At 34.9% G+C, this 24,956-nt stretch overlaps 1 protein-coding gene across 1 annotated transcript in view; it reads right to left on the bottom strand.

The window, feature by feature from the left end:
- Nucleotides 1-23,767, bottom strand: part of LOC133531019 (ribosomal protein S6 kinase alpha-4-like) — a 126,501-nt gene extending 102,734 nt beyond the window's left edge. Inside the window, exons 1-2 of the mRNA XM_061869094.1 lie at nt 22,670-23,767; nt 12,885-12,953 (exon numbers count right to left, since the gene is read on the bottom strand). Of these exons, the coding sequence (XP_061725078.1) occupies nt 12,885-12,953; nt 22,670-23,087 (487 nt within the window). The 5' untranslated portion in view covers nt 23,088-23,767. The remainder of the gene's footprint in view (nt 1-12,884; nt 12,954-22,669) is intronic.
- Nucleotides 23,768-24,956: the final 1,189 nt, after the last annotated feature.

Raw genomic sequence — 24,956 nt, 5'->3', positions numbered from 1 at the left:
ATTATTAAATAGACGTCATTACGAAGATTTCAATCAATAAAGTAAACAAAATCATAGTGCAGATCATAATAAGATTTATAAGAGCTATTGAATGCTAAAGTCAGACCAAGTTAACTCTGCACAAATTTTGCATTAAGTGTAAGGGACCCCCACCACACGTCATATTTCTGTGAAAATATGATATTGTCACATGTTCATACCCAATCTTTTAATGTAGGCCCTAAATGGTAACACAAATCAAATTCAACGCTACTAGCTCCTATTGAATCATCTATTTTACAATTGATAAGGCAAAAGGATACCGCAAATAATGCTTTCTTCTTAAAACTATAAAATACGAGTAACTAAAGTCTGATGCTCCTAATTCTCGATTATGTTCAGATATTTATGACCGCCATGTTCGCTCCGATATGATGACTACTCACGTTACATCCGGAAAACCTGCGAAACTAAAAAGCCTAACCACCCGTTCCGGTTTTACCCGCGACTACATTTTTTTACCGCGACTAGCAAGGGTAACAACCTCAAATTCCGGTCAGCTATCTGATCGCCCATTTTTATAACGACCAATTTCTGTGGTCTTTATCAATTAGGTAAACAATGTATTGTTCATATTTAGGTTAGGATAAGGAGCTTAGTAGCTAAATTGACCTAAAAGTTTGGCGAAAAGTACATACGCTCTTTGTCAAGTCTGTTGAACCTTTAAGTTGATTGTCGTTCTAGATTTTATTGGGTTTAGCAATCATACAATTACAATGGAATCAAGCCTCTCATACTTTTTATGATTAAAAAAAAACGGTGAACGATTTCATATAGGATAAGGAGCTACTTGTTGATCTAAAAGTTTTGTGAAAGTACATAGTTTGTGTGGAAAGAGAAGAGTCGTAGTATGTAATGGGATCTCTTGATTTTATTGGACATCAAGCAAATGAAAGATAAATCATTAAAATTCATATTTTTATGATTTTTAAAAAACGAGTGACCGTTCTCATGTACCAGGGCCGCATAAGGTCAGAAGAGTAAGGACGGGCGGGTAACGACCGGGCACCGCTACGCGCCAGTTTTCGGGGGTCGGCGACCGCGGCGTCCTGAGACAACCTCCTACGTTTGCATTACGCCCTGGTACCGCAGCGTTTTCGCATAATATAAGAGACTAGATAAATTAATTTGTGGGAATAACAGATCCTAAGATCCGATCTGGAAATTACGTTTTCCCAAAGTAAGCAAACACATGAGTTTCATAAACAAACAATTCATGTTTGTACTAATGTCGATTCTTCACGGATATCATCAAAACACCTCAGTTCTGTCAAAAAATGCATGATGTTTATGACAATTAAATTAAAACTTAAATATTGTTTATTTTAGAATCTTCAGAGTCCCATAAAAGTACATTCGACTTCAGAACTTATTTTAGAAGGTCGATTAAAAATAAAGCCACACCAGTATCATTAAATAATCCTGACAAATAATATAGATTGAGGTGGTTCACTTGCTTTCAAATAATACTAGAATTTAAGGTACCATTAAAGTACAGCCGACTTAAAACCTCGGTTATAAAGATTAAAAGCCAACGGTAATAAAGTTTAATTGACTCGTCCTTAACCATAGAATCGGAATGGTCACAATCCAGTAGTGACGTTGAACTTGACTAGGACATTAACACCGCGTCAAAAACGAACGTGCGGCGGCAGGTGCCTACGCCGGTTAATAGGGAACTTGCAAAAATTATGTTCACATGATGTGTGGTTACTTAATTCTGTTTTATAACATTAATTGATTAATTACAAATTGAAAAATGTTCTATTTTCTTTTCAAACTCGCTGTAAATCGCTGTAAAAGTAAATTAAATGCTGCTTCGAAATGAATCACATTTTAACGGGAAAATGTATGACTAGGTGTTTAAAGGGAATTTTATGGCAAAAAATAACACGCAAATTTTATTTAAAATATTGCAAATTTGCTCTAAAACGCCATCGCTTATTAAAATTTCAAACATGGAAGTCACACTAACGTTTCTGACTTTCATATCTCCCGACATACAAAACGTATTAATCAAAATTATTTATACAAATGGTGAATTTGACCAATTAATCCATAGTCCTAGAACATGCCATTGACGTACTCGTGCGATAATAAGATACAGATTTATATTCAAGTTTAAATGAATTCCTAGTAACAGTACCAAGAGACTAACGGCCACCGTTTGCTACAGTTTTTGCATGAAACTCATAAAGATCACGAATTCTGCTCGCCGTGTTAAAGCGTCATGGTTGATGATATAAAGCATTTATTTTTATAGTCTATTGAAAATTAGCAACTCGATTACATTGTTTTAATCTTCTAAAAAAGAAATGACAGAGGGCGATTCGAATTTTATAATCTTGTTATAGAACGGTTATAGATATAATCTCACGGATAGTGTACAATTGAAATGAGCCGTAATCTTTTCTAGCAATTTTTATTAGTTACAAAGGTTTCTAAATTAAGAATATGGTTATTAGAAAACGATGCAAATGGAGGTTAAACAACAAACATCCCAATTAACGATCAGAGGTGATTTTAAAATAAAAACAACCACATAAGTATGTATTAGTAACGCAACAAAATATCTTGATTGTTAAATACTTTACGTAAAATTAAAGTTAGACACGGTGGATAAAATAATAACATTTAAATTGAAATGGCTAAAAATAATCAGCAACAGAAACTCAAAAGTATGAAAATTATGAAGCCAATCGAAAGAGGTATGCATGTCAATAAATAAAACTCTATGATTTGCGTACCCATTCAGGAAAAAGGCGATATTACATATGTATGACGTTGACGTAGACGACGCACAATTGCATATATCCATTGAACTAGGAACAAAAGCCATAACACATGACGGCCGAGCACGCCCGGCGTTGACGGTTGACGCACCGATTTCATCGCTTGACACAGTGACGTATGTGTTAGGTAACGTATCTAAGGTCAATTGGACAATCCCATGCAACGATTGGTACGTTTGTATGTACGATGTAAACTGTTCCGTTCTTTTAAATCGCCTGTGAGCAATGTTAGGCTGCGTTCCGACCAAATATGTGTTGCGAGGGATGTGTTTTTTAAATTAATTGACACTTCATTTGTTTTCCTCGCTCAGCGTGCAGGGATTCTATTGGTTCTGAAAACACATCCCTCGCAAGACATATTTGGTCGAAACGCAGCCTTATGCTGTGAAAATGTTAAATGACTTCTTTGAGCTAGTTTTAATACCACAAGATAATAAAATGCAATAAGGCTGCCTTTCTATTGATGCGGAGACGAGAGGAGATTTGCGTAGAGTTTGCAATGCGGATACGAAATGTATGAAGTTATCCGGATCTGGATCCGGATCCGCGGATCTTCCCATACATTTCAGATCCGTCGTCCAAACCCTAGACGTGCGGGAATCAACCAATAGCATTGGTTGTAATTAACATCTCTTCTCCGCTATGATATCGGATAATAAACAATGCTATGGGCCGATTCCCGAACGTATCCTCTCATCTCTGCCACTTTCACTTTGCAAAGTCAGCCTAATATATCGCCGTCAATACATCCTTCGAAATTTTGGTTCTCGGACTAGCAAAACACGATAGTATTCTATTATGGCTGTTAGGAATCTCTACACAATTATGGAAAGCAACCTGATTTTGACATAGTCCCTATCTGACAAAAGAACATTAATGTTTATTATGGTCACGTGTTAAATGTCGACATGATTAGCATCGATAAGATAACCGTCGCAATAGGACAGCCTATAAAAATCGGTGATAAAGATAATGAGTTCCAGCGATACTTTATGTCAATAGTGCAGTGATATCGAAAGTTAACATGAAATTAAACACCATAGATTTTATGCTAATGATGTTAATAAAGGCCTAAGAAGCGCTGGCTGGACGTCGTGATAGCGGACATGGAAGGGAATAATCTCACACCTGAGGATGTCCAAGACCGGGCAAAGTGGGGAAGATTGAGTAGGAAAGCTGGCGTTAGGCCGGGAGAACGCTAGGTTGAAGAAGAAGATGTTAATTAACGAAATTAATACATAGATATTACCCGAACTGTATTACAAGAAATGCCGATCGCCCATTGGTTTATATGTATATACCTACATTGCAGTCGATGTAGGCTGTAGTATAGACTACATTCTCAAAAAACCACCTTAGATGCTGCAACTGCAACTATCATCTGCAAAGATGGCTGGGGCCAATGATGACCCAAACTGTTTACAAATTCTGACAAATGATTTTAACAATTTAGTTTAGAGTTAACAATCTACATGAAACCATATATCATATCATAATGTTATGCTAATGAACTAAGTAAACAAAAATTACACAGATGTTACTAGAATAATGGTTTAAAATACTTGTAAAAAATTTTTTTGCCCATTTAGATTAAAGTGAACATGAAACCAAAAAGCGCCACAGATTTAATTCTAATGATCAAACAGATGTTACTAGTAAAAGTATAAAATTTTTGACAATAAATTATATTTTACTGCAGAATAAACTCAGCATGACGCAAAAACCGTAAATAACGAACGATTTTAGTGATAAAATTCTGGTAGTTTGCATAGTGACACCAGTATTCTTACCACAAGTTTGACACTAACATATTCGCTCGCGGCTGCGTAAACTAACTCAATGCATCACCTTCGTACTGACATTGGTGCAAGCGAGGTGCACTAGGTTTGAGTTGACGCAGTCGCTTGCGTTTATGTCACCATAAAAAAGGGTACTGTCATTTTTAGATTAGATTGGTATTTTTCATTTCTGTAGGTAACGATTTGGAAACTATCTCATAAATCAGCAATCGGTTATACATTCAGAATATGTAGATTGACATCAATCAAGATACCCAAGATCCGCTCGCCAGATTTAATCAACTTTCGATCAAAATACCAATCGGTCATTATCAGATTCAGTAGGTACTTACTGCGTTGTATAATATTAATACCTAGAGAACTTTCACCTTTTCTATTTAATGGTTAATTAAATATTCAGCCAGCGTTTGTCACATGATAAATTCAAAATGAAACAATCTTGGTGTTCTGTTAAAAAGTGTCAGAAGAAACATTTCTTAATCGCATCCAGAAGTACATCTAGCTCTAGATAGATCTAATGCGTCGCGAGATCGTTTGCATGTTAACTCAAGTCTCGCATAATAATACATATTTGGGGACAATCTTACACAAATCGACCTCCCCAAACTAAGCAAAGCTTATACTATGGGTACTAGGCTACGATATACATACGTATATTTAGATAAATACATACGTATATACATAGAAAACACCCATGACTCAGGAACAAACATAATGTACGCAATGCACATCGAATTAGCGTGCGTATTCGCTAAGTCAGACGCACCATAGGAGCAAAACCTATCCAAAGAGTATTTCGTAGCTACACAAGTTCCGAGAAAATTAGTCCGAACCGGGCTTCGCAAATTACTATTCATTACTCAAGCAATTCCAAACAATACATTACATTATGAGCTCCAATACGGGTAAAAGGATTATTTCGATTAGTAAGTAGCCTTTACCTGAGACTTTGACCGCATAAAATAGATCGTGTCATTCACGAAGATTCCTGCCTTGACTCGTATTGTAATGTTATTAAAGGTTAGAATTGCCAAATCTGCACGTCATCGTGAATGACGGGAACTATAGTCGTAAGAGATTTCAACACCATTTTCATCACATGCATGCTATATGTTACAAACTTCAATCCTACCTTCAATTAATTAGGCGGTGCTATCTATATAAGTTATATAACGTTAAACTTACAGTTATATACATTTTTATAAAATAGTCAAAAAGCCCTTTAAGTATTTGAAGGCAACACGGGTTATAAAAGTGGCAATATCACGTGTAACCCGTGCCCCGATCGAGTCACGTTTTGAATGGCGTAGCATAGATATAGCTTCTGCGCGTTTCCGAGACCTTCGGGTCTTTCTACGGGGGAAATCGATATTAAATAGAAATTACCCATATAGATACGTAATTAGAGTCAATGCGCAACTTAACCAGCATTAAACTAGTTAATAATATGTATATGATCGATTGACACACTAATAATCAAATGAATATGATAGATTTTCCATGTATTTCAATACATTCCGTTTGAATGAAATTTTCAGTTAAGAACTCGTGCTTTGTCGAATCGGACAAAAAACAAAACAAGTAGTACATAGTATGATCAGAGTATGATGAAGTCTGCACTAGCGCGACCGAAAAATAATATTTCTTGTCATTATTTCCGCGAAATTGTCACGATTGTGTGTGTCGAGCACAAGAGTAGCTTTGATGATACGATTTAAATCTTATCTTATACCTTTAAACGAGCAATTCTTGTATATTGTTTAAATCACACAACAGACTTAACAAAAACTATTTATTTAATATGACACCTAACTTAAACAATTGTACAAACGTCACTTGCGACTGCCGAGAAACGAATACCGGATTCAAACTTTCAACGTAGAAAACGTCATAGTCTTACTTGTCTGTAATTGGCCGTCTCGACAAACTGTCAATACCGGCCAATCACAGACAGTCAATACAACGACTCTTTAGTAATATTTTGAGTAAAATACTGACAACTGAATATAGATACGTAAAAAAATTATAACAACTGTATATATATATTTCGGGGAAGCCGAAAACGGCTCTAACGCTTTCGATTGAATTTGATAGAGGTTTTCGGGGGCGCTTTCGATCTAGCTAGGTCGTATCTCTGGGACAACGCGCATTTTTAAGTTTTTTCCGACCAAAGCTCGGTCTCACGGATATTATTTTTTAAACTACAAAAAGTGGAGCTGTTATCAAGATGATGATGAGGTGTTGTGATGGATTTGTTACCAATAAATCAAGGACATAAACTTGTTGGTATTACCATATCTGGTTTTAAATTTCATGGGAACAAAGTAGCCTACCGCTAACATCGAAATTTCGTGGGAAGAAAGTAGCTTACCGCTAACATCGAAATTTTCTTATCTGCCTCTCTATCGCTCTTGTATATTTGAGAGGTAGGCGCTCAGTATTTTCCGAGTTCCGCTTAAATAAAATAATTGCAACATATCGCTTATCTCTGTTCTCACTCATGAATAGATAAGGATAGGTAATCGGTCAAACAGATGACCGGAGATCCTTTGAGTTCAATGATCGGTATTAACATTTTGTAACTTTTTTTCAACAAAGAAGGTAATTTTTCAACTTTTTGATGCGATAAGCAGTTAAAGTTCTACAGGCTTTGAAGATCGCTATAATCTATCGAGCAAGAATTATTACCAAAAAACATTTTAACCCCTGACGCAAAAACCGGGGTGATAATAAGTTTAGCATTTGTTTGAGTATCTAAGTGACCTCCTAGCTCCCAAACGGATTTGAGTGCGTTTTTTAAATCGATTTTCTTGTAAGATATGGTGTTATTAATAGCTATGGAAATAAAAACTGATGTCTCCAAGCTCCTATTGAATCACGCACAACCAAGCACACCAACCACCACGCAGTGCCAAGATTTCAGCCAATTCAAGTTATGTTTTTTTTTTTTATTACAAACATAAAATAAGAGTATGTATTTAGCACTGAGCAGGAAGTAAAGGCTGATGATGTATCGGTTTTAGATCATGCGTGGAAACACTAGGCTAGGCATTACAGATTACGCGGCTAGCGTACCTAATGGCGTGCGTACTAATTACTGTAACCGTTATGTCAGCTATTACTTAATACTCCACGTTTCACAGTACAGTGGCCACCCTAGCTGTAAATTTGCAAATAATACTGGATATGGAGAGTGTACAGTCGGCATCTATTAATAAATATTGGACATTCTCACACAAATTGACTAAGCCCCACAGTAAGCTCAAGAATGCTCGTGTTGTGGGTACTCAGACAACGATAAATATAATATATAAATACTTAAATACATATAAAACACCCATGACTCAGGAACAAATATCCATGCTCATCACACGAATAGATTACCTTACCTGAACTATCAGCTTCATAGGGGGTCACTCCCCACTAGGCCAGTCCGATCGCCCAATAGTAGGGGATGAAACAACGCGCCAAAAGTACCTTTTTTTAACGTAAGGGAAATGAGTTTACGCATGCCACCTGGCCCAGGGAAACCAGGGGCCATGACGGACTAACCAGTGGTAGGGCTGTCTATAACCACCAACGAATGCCAATTCCCCCTTGTAGTGGAGCCCTCGGGATACCAGCATTCGACCGCGTGCGCTCCAAAGGTACGGTCACTACATTTAGGGTTCATGCTTCATGCTTATTTAGTTGTCAATACCCCCCTTATTCATAAACGTCTACTAAAGTTGACAAGCCGCTAATAATCGTTTGTCCCTTTCCATCATGTCAATAGGTCGGAAAGGGCAAACGATTATTAGCGGTGTTGTCAACTTTAGTAGACGTTTATGAATAAGGTAGTAACAGTATGAAATGTCCCAGAAACCCTACTTCGCTGACTATATGAATAACAATAATAGCTAACCAGAGATGAACCTTAAATCTTTGCAATAAGGATGATTTGACAATTAACTGTGTGGATGATGGTTCTGACAGCAACGATATACCTTATTTTTTTTTGATTTTTGATTTTTGATAGAATTATGTATGGTCTGGTAAGTGTATTGATAATAGTATTGGTGGATGTGCGTAAACTGCGTATAAGATTTCTTTTAGAAGTTTGGTTTATGGTTTTTTAAATTACAGAGAAATTGAAATGTTCAAATGTGCTATATGTACTTTAACAAATTTAAGTGCAAATCATAAAACACGATGAATGTGATGGTGGACAAAAGAAAGCAGGCTTAGAACAAGGAATTTTGTACATTGACCAGTCTGTTCATCTCTATCGCACACACATAATTATATTACTGTCCCGCTCGCAGTGTCATTAACCGCCGGCATCATGGGCGGACAAGAATATAATTACGCGTGACCGATAGAGACAAACAGACGGGTCAATGTACGACATTCCTTGTGCTAAGCGTCCTTTCTTCATAGGAACTGAATAATAATATAATCACGTCTTGAACTTTTGGGATACGTCCTTAAAGGGACCCGGGTACGTCCTTAAACTACGTCCAAAAGAGAGGTATGGGCAATGTGAATGTCAACTCGCTTTGTGTGGTAGGGCACAGCCAGTGGATGTCATTCCAGATCTAGAGCAGAGCCCAACTGGGAAAGTACCTCCACCTTACAGAAAACAGCAGCCAAATAACACTAGACCCTACTCCTGCCGGTGAGTAAGGTTGCCAGAGCTCAACGAGGGGGAGCGGGTTTAGGGTCGGCAACGCGCATGTAACTCCTCTGGAGTTGCAGGCGTATATAGGCTACGGAGACTGCTTACCATCAGGCGGGCCGTATGCTTGTTTGCCACCGACGTAGTATATATAAAAAAAAAGTCTTGAACCTGACTAGCAAAAACCTAAACAATCGACATCTAATAATAATTCGTTAATCAAAACTGGAATTGCGACCGAGCATTACTGCCAACGTGACCGCGCTCGGGCTTCAGTTCCGAACTCCGCCCAAACCCGGGAACTTCACGTTCCATCTGTTAAAGTACTTAAAGTAGTATACTTTCTGAGTTATTGAGGTAAAAGGTTGAAAGCCACGCAATCGCCAAATCTTCCGTCGCGAGTTTCGCGGGGCGCGGTTTATCTGTTGTTCCTTTCTAATTTCCTGGTTCTACGCCCCCTATACAAATTAACGTATACATCATGAGCCTTATGCCGAAGACTTAAGATCCTTCGATGGTCAGTTTAACGTCGCTGTTTGTCCAGAAAAATGGAAACGGCCGTTGCGCAAAACGTTCAAAACAATGTTGTTTATGTTCGGAAATAAGTAAACAGATTTCTAATCTAAATGTTTAATAAAGTATCAAATGGGGTTTACCACTGTCGTAATAGGTTTTATGGATGGCAATAATGGGGTTCAATAGAAATGCTGTAAACAAACATTTTTACAAAAGTTGTTTTCATTGAAATATTATAAATTAACATATATCATTATAACTCTTCTCTGTATACTGTTAATTATAAAGTGATAATTTCTAGTACTATAAAATATTATAGTGTAGATAATTTAAGGCGATTTTTGTAAATCTAAATATACGCATACGCTCACCATATCATAGTTAAATTAGTGTTAACTTCTCAGGTAAGTGAACTGTAAATAATCTTATGAGAAAATAAATTTCTTTAAACCTAAACTATATTTTAACTAATAATTGACATAAATAAATAAAAGATTTAAGTATATTAGCTGTAGATAAAATCATTGTTGTCCTTAAAAAGCGCGAGATGATGAAGTATTAAAGATAAATAGGTTTGTTTACATTATTTGCCATTCTTTAATGCTTTACCTGTCTCTAGTTTTGTTCTACGGGATTTGACTTAGCATCCAGGCCATAAAAAAACATGTATTTGACACTATTCGTAGGATTGACAGGTAAAAACTATGCTGGCGCCATTTGTAAAATACTAGTCAACCCCATTGGGCACTTTCGCCGACTCTTTTATCGCAACAACGTTCAACAGATGGCGTGCGCATGGGCTTCATACTTGAGCTACAATTTGCACGGTTCAATAAAGTTCTACATCGCGCTATCAGTTTTTATATATAATACTCAGGTTTTAAAAGGGTCGGCAACGCGCATGTAACACCTCTGCTGTTTCAAGCGTCCTGTGACTGCTTACCATCAGGCGGGCTGTATGCTTGTTTGACACCGACGTGGTAAAAAAAAATTAAAACCACGTCTCATTGAACTAAATAAATTAATATTATATAAGATCTTTAACGTAAACTAATGGTGTACATGCTAATGCCAAATGGATGATACCCTGCTGGGCCTGCTGTCTGTCACATCTATAAAAAATCGATTTAAATTTACCTTTTAAAAGGACGTCGCGTCGGCTCTTACTTAAAAGACTTATGACTTAAATTTAAAGATGACATGTACTGGGACAGTGATGAGCACACGAACGTCCACCGTCCACCTTAATAGGTATTTAAAATTCACCCAGAAACCATAACTAATACAGAATTAAATAAATTCATATACATGGCCTTTTAAAAGTGGACCTTATACACTAAGAAATAAAGTCTAATCTCACAGACTACTGTCTTATTTAATAATACTAACTCAAAGAATCAGCTGTCTTGGTAAAGCTCGGAACCAATTATCTAATAAACACCCCATGCGGCAGGTCAATGACCTCTGCCCATAGGCACGCAGTTCTTGTGAACCGTGAACTGTACTCCAGTCAAATAGGAATAAAGTTAGTCTAATTACTCAGCGTATTTTTTTGCGCAGAAGGGTAAATTTGCTGTTTGAATACATAACGGATAATTTAGACAGTTCTAGGATATAAATTTAATCAATATATTGATAAATATTTATTATACAGAATGATTCTGGGGACGTGACCAGGATCGCAGGAATCAACCCTGCGAATTCAGTAGGTTATAAGCAATTGTTTCGAACCAGTATTTGTGAGATAAAGTTTTTTTTTTCAAAAAAAAATCAGTTTATTTACGACATTTTATGGTCACCTTGACAGTGACAACAAGTGACAAATTGATTGTCATCGGAGTCTAGTTAGTTTTGAAAAATCGTATCTCTCCCAAGTGTGACATTTCATTTTCTTCATAATCAAAGTGCTGTCATAACGGTTAAAGAGGAAGGGAGGTTGAAGATATTTATATTTTTCCTTAACAAAAAGTTAAATATGATGGTGAACGATTTATTATGTTTTACTGATTGTCACTGAATCACCCTGTATATTGAATTATTGGTTAATATTTACCTGCATATGGAATAATTACTAGAGTCCCTGTAAGGTAAATTTCTACCGAATTGATTAGAAAAGTGAGGGTGTCATTATAAACGTCATATTTTCATAGAAATTTGACATTAATAGTGCTACCGATGCTCAAGCTCCTACCTCATAGATAATATTGATATTTTGGATAGACCTTTACCCCCAAGGCAAAATAGGCAGTAATACTGCAATACTCTGCCGCCAGAGGCAGCACGAGCACAAACCGTATGGCGCTTGGCACTCTGGAGCGACGTGCGAATCGGATCCAGTGTGATAAGCGCCATACAGTAACTTATACACCGTGTTTTTATTTCTTTTTTTAAAGCTGCATCCCTGACCTCAAATTAAGTACCTTTCTCAAACACACCGGTATTCTAATTAACTCAATTTCGGAGATAATCAATAATAATAATTATCTGATAAGGCCCTTACGAGCGTTTGCACTTGCCTTAGGGCCTGTTTACACATTGATTAGTGTTTACTACGAGTTCATACATTTGCTACTAAACGTAAGCATTATCTCGGACGATCGATGTTCGAAATGACATTGATATGTCACAGTTTTCAATTGTTTGGTCGAGTTAAATGTAATGCCCGTGTTACAACAATGCTATATAATAATAATTATTATTATTATAGGACATTATTACACAAATTAACTAAGTCCCACGGTAAGCTCAATAAAAGCTGTTTCGGGTACTTAGACAACGATATATATAATATATACATATTTATAAATACTTAAATACATAGAAAACATCCATGACTCAGGAAAAAATATCCATGCTCATCACACGAATAAATGCCCTTGCCAGGATTTGAACCCGGGACCATCGGCTTCATAGGAAGGGTCACTACCCACTAGACCAGACAGGTCGTCAAACAGGTCAGCTATATGCAACATTTAAATACTTTTTATAATAATAAAAATAATATATGTATTTTTTAATTAACTACGCCATTTAGTTTTCTTAAACGTGTTTTTAAACTATTTAATAAAATTGGTGACTTACCTCCTGTGCCGAGAACTTTGAGCAGGTCGAAATGTGATATGTCCACTTTTGATTGTCCATTTAGATTGACTGAAACAAAAAATCGTACGTTATTTTGACAATTATACGTGAACATTATTGTTAAACCCTCTCTGGGGATGTTATTATTTAAATTAATTAAATGTGTTTAGTCTAAATATAACCAACCAAACTTATTTATTAACATAAAATATGGGCCACTGTGCTGTCTGAATAAATTTTTTTTTAAATTTATAGTTACATTATGTATTTTTTTAACACAAAGTTACAGTGCGCATTCTTTGCTTTCATTCTCATAAATCATATCTTACAAAATATCATGGGAACTTAATAGATACAGTTAAATATTTGCCTACTTGATAATCAACGCAGGCGCAAGTTAAGAATGGATAATTAAAATAAAATATACATTATGCATTGCATTCGGTGTGAGAAATAACTGTAGGGCACGGTTTTCAAGCCATTTACGCACAGTTAGTAAATTGTATACAGTGTTACAACACTAACAGCCGCAGTGTTATAACTAAGGGATGAAAATTCTGGAAAAAAAAATTTTTTTTTGGGAATATTACCAAATTTCGTTTTTTTCGTTTTTTTTTTCTGTTTTATTCAGAAAAAATAAATACGTCATACACAATGCCACTGATGAGTGATGAGTGTCAAAGTTAATAAAATGCGAGAAACTAACACATAGACCTACCTGTTTAAACCTAACCTTAACCTACCTGTTTAAATTGCTAATCAAGTACATATTGAAAAATACAAAAGTTTAAAAAAAACTTGATTAATTCGGCTTTATTCGTTTTTTTTTCGGAAGTATTGAAACTGAAATTTGCATTTTCCCGTATTTTTCCGGGTTTTTTCAAACGCTGGTTATAACAATTGATATCAGTGATCCAACTAGTGTGCGGTTTTTCACATCACAAAATATTGATAAGAGATAAAAAAAAACCTGTTACAGGCTTTATTAAAGCGGCCCACTGGCAATGTTAGTGCAAGTACTAGATAAATAATAAGCGTTTATTTTATGTTAAAATACTGGCATGTTCCATTTCACAATTATATTTGTAAATATGTACATTATTGTATTGTTCTTATGAAATATTTATTTGTTCGAGGTTTTTGCACCTTGTAATAATAGTCCCAACATAGCTCATTGTGAAATGATATTGTATTTATGTGCATATAAATGAATAATTACATCCTTAGCTTGGAGTTTATTGCAATAGTTCTAGAAGTCAGTAAGAGATGTCAGCACATTGTTAAAGATCACATGATATTTTATTGCTAAACATTTATAAAATCTAAATTATAATATAGTAAATATAAAATTTACTAGACAAGAGGCATAGACTATTATGGATTCGGTAAGATTTTGAAGTCGAAGGGCGAACGCCACGAACACACTGTCCATATTTCAAAAATATACGCTGGAATTACCCCAACGCACCCAAACGATCGAAAAGTAAAGATCCGAAAACCATTTAGCGAAGGACAGCAATTTACACAAGTTTTTACTATAAGCAGCTATAACATGAAACTAACGAATACATACCATCATAATATTTACTTTGAAATACAATTAAAATAAACATACCAACCAACACGAAAAATAACATGCACTCTGCACGCATGTATACCAGTGTTTTTAAATACATTTGTACCCAGATAATCATTAACATGACAAGTGATAATGATATTTTTTACCTTTACAATATTTACAATGACATAAGTTCGTTGAACTCTCTTTATGAATTGTCTAAAGGTGAGAATTGTCATAATTTACCAGAATGTATATTGATGACCTACCTATTGGGTAGCTAGTTATGTTTACACAGCCAACCAACAAACAGTTGGCAATTTTCTTATTAAATTTTACAAGTATGTATGATTGTATGTATGTTCTGGACAAATCTTGCAACCTGCTTCCTATTATGTGACTGAGCTGAAACTTCACATACATATTTAAGTTGGGTGACAATGCAATATAATGGTACCATGGAGCTGATCTGATGATGGAGACAGGAGGTGGACATAGGAACTCTATGATGAAACAATGCTACCTAATTGTGTTTGGGTTTGTTAGAATTGTCTCAATAAGTAGTTGCTTGTTGAAACAAAAGTACAGTCAAACAGAAAAGCTTGTAACAAAAAAGATTTTTTTTTTTACAAAAAACTTATTTATTATGAAATCTAACACAGATTACATTATGTATGAATTAAATTGTTTTTTTTATTTATTTATTGTAACCAATTGCAAGATAATTATTATTTTATATTTCAATTGCAGGAATAATTATTTAAAATACAATTTGCTGTGCTTAATGTAGTGTTTGTGGACATGTTATATTATAATATTTATAATAAGTAGCCTTGTCATAGAGAAACAAACAGGTTACCATTTATAATGTATCATAATGTAACATTACCTATCATATTTATCAGGACTGCCTGGTAAATATTTAAATGACCTGTAATTCATAAGCTAATTGTAATATTAAAGTCATTACTGTTATACTGCTCCTTGTGTTTCGATTTTGTAAAAAATATATTTTCAATCCCTACCTATGGAAAGTCCTGGTTTAATAAGTTATATCACTGACAATCATGTAATCCTAAAGTAAATTCAACCTGATTAAATTGGAACAACTATCTATGATTTTACATGAACAGACCATATAAATTTCAGTGTTTAATAAAAAAATTGACTATTATCCTTTTTTTAAACACACCTACCTTACATATGATAATAAGAAGATAAAACAAACACAACTTCTGAAAATATTGCACATTGTTGTTACGTTGTTAGGTATTTCTACAGACATTACGCCCTTATTCATGAAACTTTACGGGGCTGAATTAGTTAAATTATGTTTTATCCCTTTCTTACAAATATACAAGTCAAAATTACAGATAAAGACAAACGATTCATAGCTTATTCAGGTCAGAAACGCGTTTATGAATAACGCCATTAAACCTTACTAGATGTAATGATATATTATGTTCTAAAAATCAACCATGGGACTAAAATATATGAGCCATTAAAACATTACTACATTAGAACATTGTCTATAGTCAGGCTGTTTTAATCGGTAGCATAACTCTTCAAGTGGCATATGTCATTTTTGAGTTGTTGAAATTTAGATTTTATTTCAATTAATCAAATTTGAAATTTAAATGACAATCTGTCGGGAGTCGACGGGCTGCCACTGCAAGGGATAAAAAACTATACTAATCCTATCAAAACCATAAAAATGCAATGGACAGAACACCTTGTAACACTTTCGTTTCATGGCAACACAAGCCAATGGCGGCCATACCTGATAACGGCTATCGCACCAAGGCCTGATACTGGGGCGCCATTTGCAAAACAATTGCGGTTTGTAAAAAACGTTTTATATTTTATTGATAGGCAAGTACAAACAGACGAGGGAAATAAGATAGTATTAAAATATATTATTTACAGAGAGAAAGGAAGAATAATACTTCTAATTTACAATGGAACAATCAGCAAAATTATTAGATTAGCACCCCTACATAAGCACAGAGTTTTGCTGACTGTACATATACGATAACTAGGCTTTTCTTCTGTTCATTGGCTTAAAGAAAATAATGAACGATGAAATGTCTGAAAATTGGTAGATGATAATCTCTTACACTAACCACTAAAATTGCTAATGTATAAATGCATTACAAAACCCTTTCGGACATACGGGATTTAACTCACATGATGATATCAAAAAATTACCATTTAATTCATTTAAATCTAGGTTAAAAAAATGGTTAGTAGATAAATGTTTCTATAGTGTCAATGATTATTTTGATTATTACGAGAATATTCTTAACTGATAGGTATAATTATGTATTTTTAAGCTCTTTTATTTTATTGACATTGCTAATCTCCTAATTATTTTAATTAATAATATCAATGTGTTGTAAAATTACTAATGTATTTTAATATTGTTATGTTTTCTTGCTTGTTTTAATTATATTGATCTGTTATGACCTTGTAAATATGGAATGAATACCTACGTGTAATTTTGTAATTTTGCATGCCAGCTGCTGGTGAAATGTGTGTTTCCCTAATATATTGACCATCTTTTGTACCATGTTTCAAGCAAAATAAATGATTTATGATTTATAACTCTGGGGAACGGCTAGTAACTCAAACCTCGAGACTCTGCAAAGGTTTCACAATAATGTCCTAAGTGCTCTAAATGCGCACCATGGTTTGCAAAAAATACAGAAATATATGAATTCCTAAAGATGCCAGTTTTCAAAGAGGAAAACAGATAGGGGTAAAGAACCAAGAATGACTGAAAAAGCAAAAGCAGACAAATTTGTGAGGGATTTCGTGAACGCCAATACCAATTGGACTAGGCTGAAAAGATGGCAAATACAACTAGACCAGGCACTAGATAGCAAATTCTATCAATGTCAAAAAGACAGTTTAATGGAATACCTCTCAATACCCTCAGAAACAATCTTGAATGATGATTTAGAAGCCAAAATATCTTTAAAGACGACAGAAAATCTGATTATGACTAAAACTAGCTGATTGCGGTTATAAAAATACAATAAATAAAACTGTCTGGAAATTAGGAAAGCCGGTGACAATCAAAGTCTATGTATGCTCAGTCACTGATGTAATTACAGTCACAAACTTCCAGCACAGGAATACTGGTCAACCAGGCAGGCTGACTGTTTGTGGGAGTAGGGGTAAATATTAACTTTTTCAACCAAAACAAACATTGCCAGTTGTCAATAATGTTCGTTTGTTTAAACTTTATTGCACATATTTACAAAAAGAGTACAAATGGCGGACTTAACGCCTTGAGGCATTCTCTACCAGTCAACCATTGGGCTAAACAGAAATAGTTAGTTTGGTGCAGAATTGTAAAGAGTTGATATGGAAATAGACACAAGTCGAGACTACCATGATACTATACTTACACAAATATATATTTTAAATATACATACATATATACATATTCAATATACATATATAAATAATAATTACATATATATAATAATTATGTACCTATTAGTGTGAGATATCACGCAGACATTTAGTCACGAATGTTTTCAAATAAGTGCTTACGCAACTTGCTTTTGAATGCAATAATAATGTTGATTTCAATTTATGGAACATGGAAATAGCACCTTACAATACGTACCCTTTTGGTTGATAACGTCATATTTTAACACACTGCAGTATGGTAGAGGTGATTTTTAAATTAATCTCTACAAATTCAATAATATTTTCTTTAAACAGAGAAAGTCACTAAATATCCATTAGCACTTCGTCTTGATAATTTCAAAAGGAATAAATGAAGGAATGAAGAGAATGAACTTTGTCAAAACAAAAAGTTATGTCTTTTCATTGCAGAAGCTTAAACTTGTTTACATCATTTTAGATTGTTTACAAACTTAAAAGACGAATCAACATATTTTTTTATTGTTGTTTACATTTAGCTCAGAAAAGTTGAGTGTTTTCATTAGATTTTATTTTGTGTCAAGTGGCATTGAAAAAGGGTCATTGCTTAATAAATTCTGCCCCCATTTTCATAAAACTTAGCAAACTTCTGTTAAATTTTGCCTCTGTCTAACAAATACAAAAATGTCAAAATCACAGATTGGAACAAACAATTATCAACGAACGCACATGACTGTTAATGAAAATTTACCTAAGTGACAGTTGAGTAGGTTGTAGGTTAACTTCAAACGCAGATATAAAGCATCTGTCAGATTTTGTGATTTTGGTATTAAGAAAAGGTAATAGGGTGGATAATTCCTAAGAGGATCGAAACGATTTTTACAGTACATATGGTGCTACTTTACCGCACTAGTGCGCAAATTAGCATATTACGTTACTGTGTCAAACATTTAAAGGGCCATATGTACTGTAAAACGTTGTACGATACATGTGCGAATAGGTAATTCGGAACTCGTGTCGATTTAAAACACTCCCTTCGGTCGTGTTTTAATTTATCGCCACTCGTTTTGAATTTCCTATTTTTCGCACTTGTATCGTAATGTACTAAGCTAGAGATAGCGTGGTCCAACTTTCTTTAATCAACTCTGCAATCTATCAGTAGGAGACGCAAATATCAACTATTTATTGTGTAACTATGATATTATTTATTTATTTAAACTTTATTGCACAAATTTACAAAAAGAGTACAAATGGCGGACTTAACGCCTTGAGGCATTCTCTACTAGTCCACCATTGGGCTAAACAGAAATAGTTAGTTTGGTGCAGGATTGTAAAGAGTTGATATGGAAATAGACACAAGTCGAGATTACTATGATACTATACTTACGCAAATATACATTTTAAATATACCACCATATATACATATTCAATATATAAACATACATATATATAATAATTATGTACATAGTGTGAGATATCATGCAGACATTTAGTCACGAATGTTTTCAAATAAGTGCTTATGCAACTTGTTTTTGAATGTAAGCTTCCTCTGAGCTTGTCTGATAGCCAGAGAGAGAGCATTCCACAGACGAATACGTCAAGCAGCGTCAAGCTTGGCAGGTGAATGAGTTGGAGAAGAATCCAGTCCAATGAGGGAGGACAGCCAGCTTCAGAGTACAACATATTAATTGTTCACATCAAATAATATTTTTATACACATTAAAAATGTATCATGCTAACCTGTCATAGGTTAGCATATAAAAAAAAACATTACTACAAAATGTGTTTTGTTTAGGTAGGTCAAGATCCAAGGGCAACAAGTTTTTAGTCACTTCATAACACACAACTAGGGCTGCCATCCGTCCGGGTTTTCCCGGATTTGTCCTACTTTGGAGGCCGTCCGGGGGGGGTGTCAAGAAGTGTCCGGGGGAAAAACCAGACACTTTTCATGTAAGGAAGCAGATTAAAACTACATGTAAAATTAAAGGTCTTGTTTTTTTTTAATATTATTTTCGGACTCGTCCGGGGGAAAAATGCGATTTACGCCAAATGTCCGGGTTTTTTTTAAATCTTTGTCCGGGTTTGGCGAAATTCGAGGTGGCAGCCCTACACACAACCAAACAACTTGATTATTTAACGTGAGCAAATAATATACTTAAGGTCACATATATGTATGTATATTTTTAAGTTCATTCAATATATAATAATAAAATGTTTTTATTTCACCTCACAAAGGATAATTTTACAAAATAAACTTAAATTTTATTTTTACCTTTGTTTATATGATAATGAAAAATACTTATTGCATTAATAAATGTTACATAATGTGTTAAAAGGTTGGGACTTCCTATCAAATATATTATACCTGTATCAGGAAGCCCCGCTCCTTTGTAGCACCAAGTTGTATTATATAGATCATGTCATCCATGATGACACACAGATTTGTCAAATCTAATCTTTAATAATATGACAATACGAGTCAAGGCAAGCGTCTTTGTGAATGACACGATATACACTGATCTCTCTGCACCATTGTTTGTCTCTCATTGGTGCTATGGTTGACTGGTAAACATTACCAATAAAGTTTAAATACCAAAATTTTTTTTTTTAGAAAATTCTCGAATTTAATCTGTCGTGAAAGAAAATTCTGCCAAGAGTGTTAAAATGCTAATAGCTAAAAGGTTCTATTATGATTTTTGACTGATTATCAATACTTTGAAAGAGGCCATTCTCAATAATTTATCAGGATATTTTTTATGCATGTAAGTAGTGTAAGTCCCCGGATTTCTCAAAGTTGGCTGGATTGTCTTTAAGATTTGTATTATTTTTGAAGTGAAAACTTCTTTAGGTGCTGTTCACTTTTTGTGATGGGGAAAAATGTTAAACTCGTGTCAGGTGTCACGTGACCGTCAGATTGAAAATTTGTAAGGCTGACACGTGCCATCATGGTGACGTGCAAATTGAATGTCATCGAAGCATGGTTACTTTTGAAAAATCATATCTCATTCAAGTGTGACATTTTATTTTCTTCATAATCAGAGTCCTGTCATAATGGTTAAAGAGGTTTAATCTTTGTTGGGTGTCCATGATTGTAGATACTCAAATTTTTCTTTACCAAACAGTTAAGTTACAGAAAAGAAGCGTGATTGTTTTACTTAATATGATGGTGAACGATTCAATAACATTTACTGATTGTGTAGTCCTGCTCACATCTCATGAATTACTCTGTATATAAATATAAATATATAAATATTATAGGACATTATTACACAAATTGATTAAGTCCCACAGTAAGCTCAATAAGGCTTGTGTTGAGGGTACTTAGACAACGATATATATAAATATTGATAAATACTTAAATACATAGAAAACACCCATGACTCAGGAACAAATATCCATGCTCATCACACGAATACATGCCCTTACCAGGATTTGAACCCGGGACCATCAGCTTCGTAGGCAGGGTCACTACCCACTAGGCCAGACCGGTCGTCAAAATAATACATGTTATATATTAACACTAAAATTCGCATTTCAAAATATCTTCCACTTTCAAATTTATTTATGTAGGTATAATAGAGAGTTACCTCTTTTTATAAAACTGCTACTCAATTTCTCCAAAATATCAAAAATGCACAACGTTAATATTTGGTTCTATTCCATAATATCTGATAATGAGATCTTGGAGAGATTGAGGAAATTCTTCTAATATTCAAGGAGGTACACCTCTATAGGTAAATAGGTATATTGTTTAGGATAAAATAATGCAAACGGGTTTCGTTTGATAACTGGTTTTCCCATACAATTAAAAACTGGTTTGCATTCCCTAATTAGTATAATATATTTAAAGTAACTCTTGTATTTCCTCTAGGAACAAATCATTTGCAAAAATTTAATTGCTGATGTGATAAAACAACGGAAAGTAATTGTGTTTGGGTTTGTTGAATAGTCTTGATAAGTATTACTTGCCTGTGAAACGAAAAGTAGAGCCAGCGATAATAGCTGGTACCAAATATGAAATTTTTGTCAAAAGCTTATTTGTTCAAATATTGTTGTTATATCTATGGAGTTGAATTATTGATGTTTTTTTTCATGTGTATTCAAATTACACAAATGGCAATGACCTGAGTCATTGCAATGACATTTTTTGCATCATTATCAATGTAAATTAGGTATGAAACAAACTAAAATTAAGACAAAGAGATAAATTAACTTTGTGTGCAATAAAAAGAATATGCAATAATAAGAAGCAATCAATGTCTATCTATAAAACATGTTTTGTTTGGCTGCACTGTTATCAGAGCCAAAGATATCAATTTTTTTCAGCTTTGAAAAAACTGGTAAGTCTGTATGTTCTGATCTAATGTCTGATCTAACTGCTTTGGCTTGACAGAACAAAGTGAGGTCTCTTCTTCTTTGCCTGTCCATTTTCCCAGTTTATCTGGGGTCGGGTCTTCTTATATGTATGTGCCAGAGTGCTCTGTTCTAGCTTGTCTGCATACTCAGGTACAGAACAAAGTGAGGTGTCATTATAAATGTCATAATTATTTTCATGGAAATTTTGTCTTATCCAACCTCGACATTGGCAGAATCATCAACACCTTGATGGAGCCATAACACGAAAAATTGATTGATTGACGTTCATGATGACATTCCTATACTTTGTAATCGCAAATGCGATGCAAAGGCTAGGTCCGACTCTAGTTATGATGCTAAAATTGGGCGAAAGGAAAATTTTAGAAGATAAGCTGCTGTTCAAATAATTATTGTTCTATTTTCCCTATTAACACTTTCAAAAGTAATTAAAAATAATCAAAATAATTAAATTTACCTTTATATCTTTTCCTAATTTTACTAGCATCCACAAGATTCCAGTCCACAGAGTGCCGAGCCGGTGCGGGGACAGTCCCACCGATCAGCTCAACAGAACTGCTCCGTTTCATGCTGGGCCCGGCCACCGGAGCTGGCTCCTCCTTCTCCTTTACTGACGGTAAACCAGCACTAGAACACTCCACTATTTCCACACTCTTGTCCTTCTCATGTCCATTAGGCTCTGGTCTAGTCTTCTTCACAGGTGCCTTTTTATGTTTCTGTCCCGTGTGCCGACGCTTGGTCGAGTGAGAGCTGTTCCTACTGCTAATAGGGCTCGGGCACCCGCATTCCATGCTGCCCTCCTGGTCGCTACCTTCGTAGTATCCTGATTCGTGCTCAGGCTTCTTATCCGGCACACTCATCTCGGCGGTCGCCATGGCTCAGCCGCACACCAAAACCATGTAGGCTACCACCCCTCGCTGGCGCTCGCGAGCAAACAATAGACAACAACAATTCACAACTCTCCAACTTTGTCAGCGAAAGTACGGGACACGTCGAATTTTGCGAACATTATTCGGCTCGCGTTGATGTGATACGAGCTCCAGATGGCGCGGCGGCGGCGAGACTAACCGCCCGATTTCGGGAGTCCTTCACACCCAAGCCGACTCCTCGCGCAACTCGCTAGCTCGATTCGGTCGTTGGCAAATTCACTTGCGTCTACTTTCACACCTTTCAAACGTCAATTTATTATTTTTACCTCTTTGTATGCTTTCGTTACAAAATCACAGCCTTTTTCGTCGTTCACTTACTTGGGTTACGCACAATTGTATTTGCGTCAATCCATCCGATTCGTATAAAAATTGCACTACACTGTCTGTACAGACCACCACATAACATCCAAACCAAATCCGTCTTGTAACCTTTCACTATCACTAATTATATTAGTCCTTTAATGTCTAAGTGGACTTCATATATTATAAATAAGTTATAAAATGCTCGCGCGAATGAGACACGGACTCACTCAGCGCGGTAAAATAACTGAAATTGAATCGAGAAAAGCAAAATAGAAACCGTGCGAGTAGCGCTTCCCCCACCACGATTTACGAGGCCAAGTAGAGCAACCAAAACAACCACATCAATCGATAAACCGTCAAAATGACAAATACCTGACTTTTAGAGTTGTATTCATCCTTTTTTGAATGAAAAACAAATTAAAAGTAGGTTTCAAAACATAAACTTTAAAAATAAGTTCATAAAAACCCTTTTATTGTGAAATAAGCTGAGCAGTTTTACCGTTGCTTCGTTTCTCTTTGCATATACTGTGAAGTCACCGTTTCATGGACGTAAATAAAGAGAGACAACGCTATCGGTTATCTATGGAACTAAGCGAGATGCCAGATAAGTGTGAGTGACGAAACTCTCCTCGTCTCTTTCTACATACTTTTAGCTTTTTAACAGAGATTTAGACTGGATTATGACAACAATTAATCTTAATCGAAGCTGTTGCAGATATTATTTATATTTTAACTGTTCAGTTAATCATTAATGTATCGTTACAGTCGCGGTGTATTTAATGATAAATATATTTATTTAACATAATAAAGGCATGATAGAAAAATGATACTCTGACCATGCCTACCTGCTAAGTACCAAATTTTTTAAATAATAAAAAATTACGTCGCTATAATTTAAAGAAAAACATAATGATACCTATCAAATTGTAGTAGGTACCGTCAACCGGAGTGAATAGGGATGGCGGGGGTTAATAGGGGTAAAAACTAGAATGAGATTTACCTAACAGTTTCTTAAAAACTGTGTGTTTTTAACTTTTTAATTTAATTGCAAGATGGATTCAATTTCTAACTGTTAACATTTTTAGCCATTCAGTAACTAATTTTTACATTCGGATTTAGAAGGAAATTAAAAGGAATGGTAGCAAATAGTAAGCTAACATTATAAAAGCACAATTTTATGGGGTTTGCCAAGAATTAATTTTTTTAAATCAGTTAATTACATAAATATTAATTTAATGGATCACACTAGGCTAAGCCTGTCCCGTGACGTTAAGAGCAATTCTATATTTATAATATAGTAGTTCATTCAATTTATATAGTTACAATTTATACATTACATTTATAAACTTATATGTAGTACAATTCATTAACAAGTTCGCTTATAAATATGAAAAAAAAAGGTCAGACTTTCGTAAATTCAAAATTAGTTAAATTATAAGTTACAGGTAACTTGTTCGACCAATTATGAGCAAGGCTCCCAAACCGGTTAAATTTCCAAACCGTTATCAAGTA

The sequence above is a fragment of the Cydia pomonella genome, chromosome 24 (assembly GCF_033807575.1).
Source record: "Cydia pomonella isolate Wapato2018A chromosome 24, ilCydPomo1, whole genome shotgun sequence".
Taxonomy (NCBI): domain Eukaryota; kingdom Metazoa; phylum Arthropoda; class Insecta; order Lepidoptera; family Tortricidae; genus Cydia; species Cydia pomonella.
Note: the sequence above shows the minus strand (reverse complement) of the source record. Positions and strands in the feature narration are given on the sequence as shown.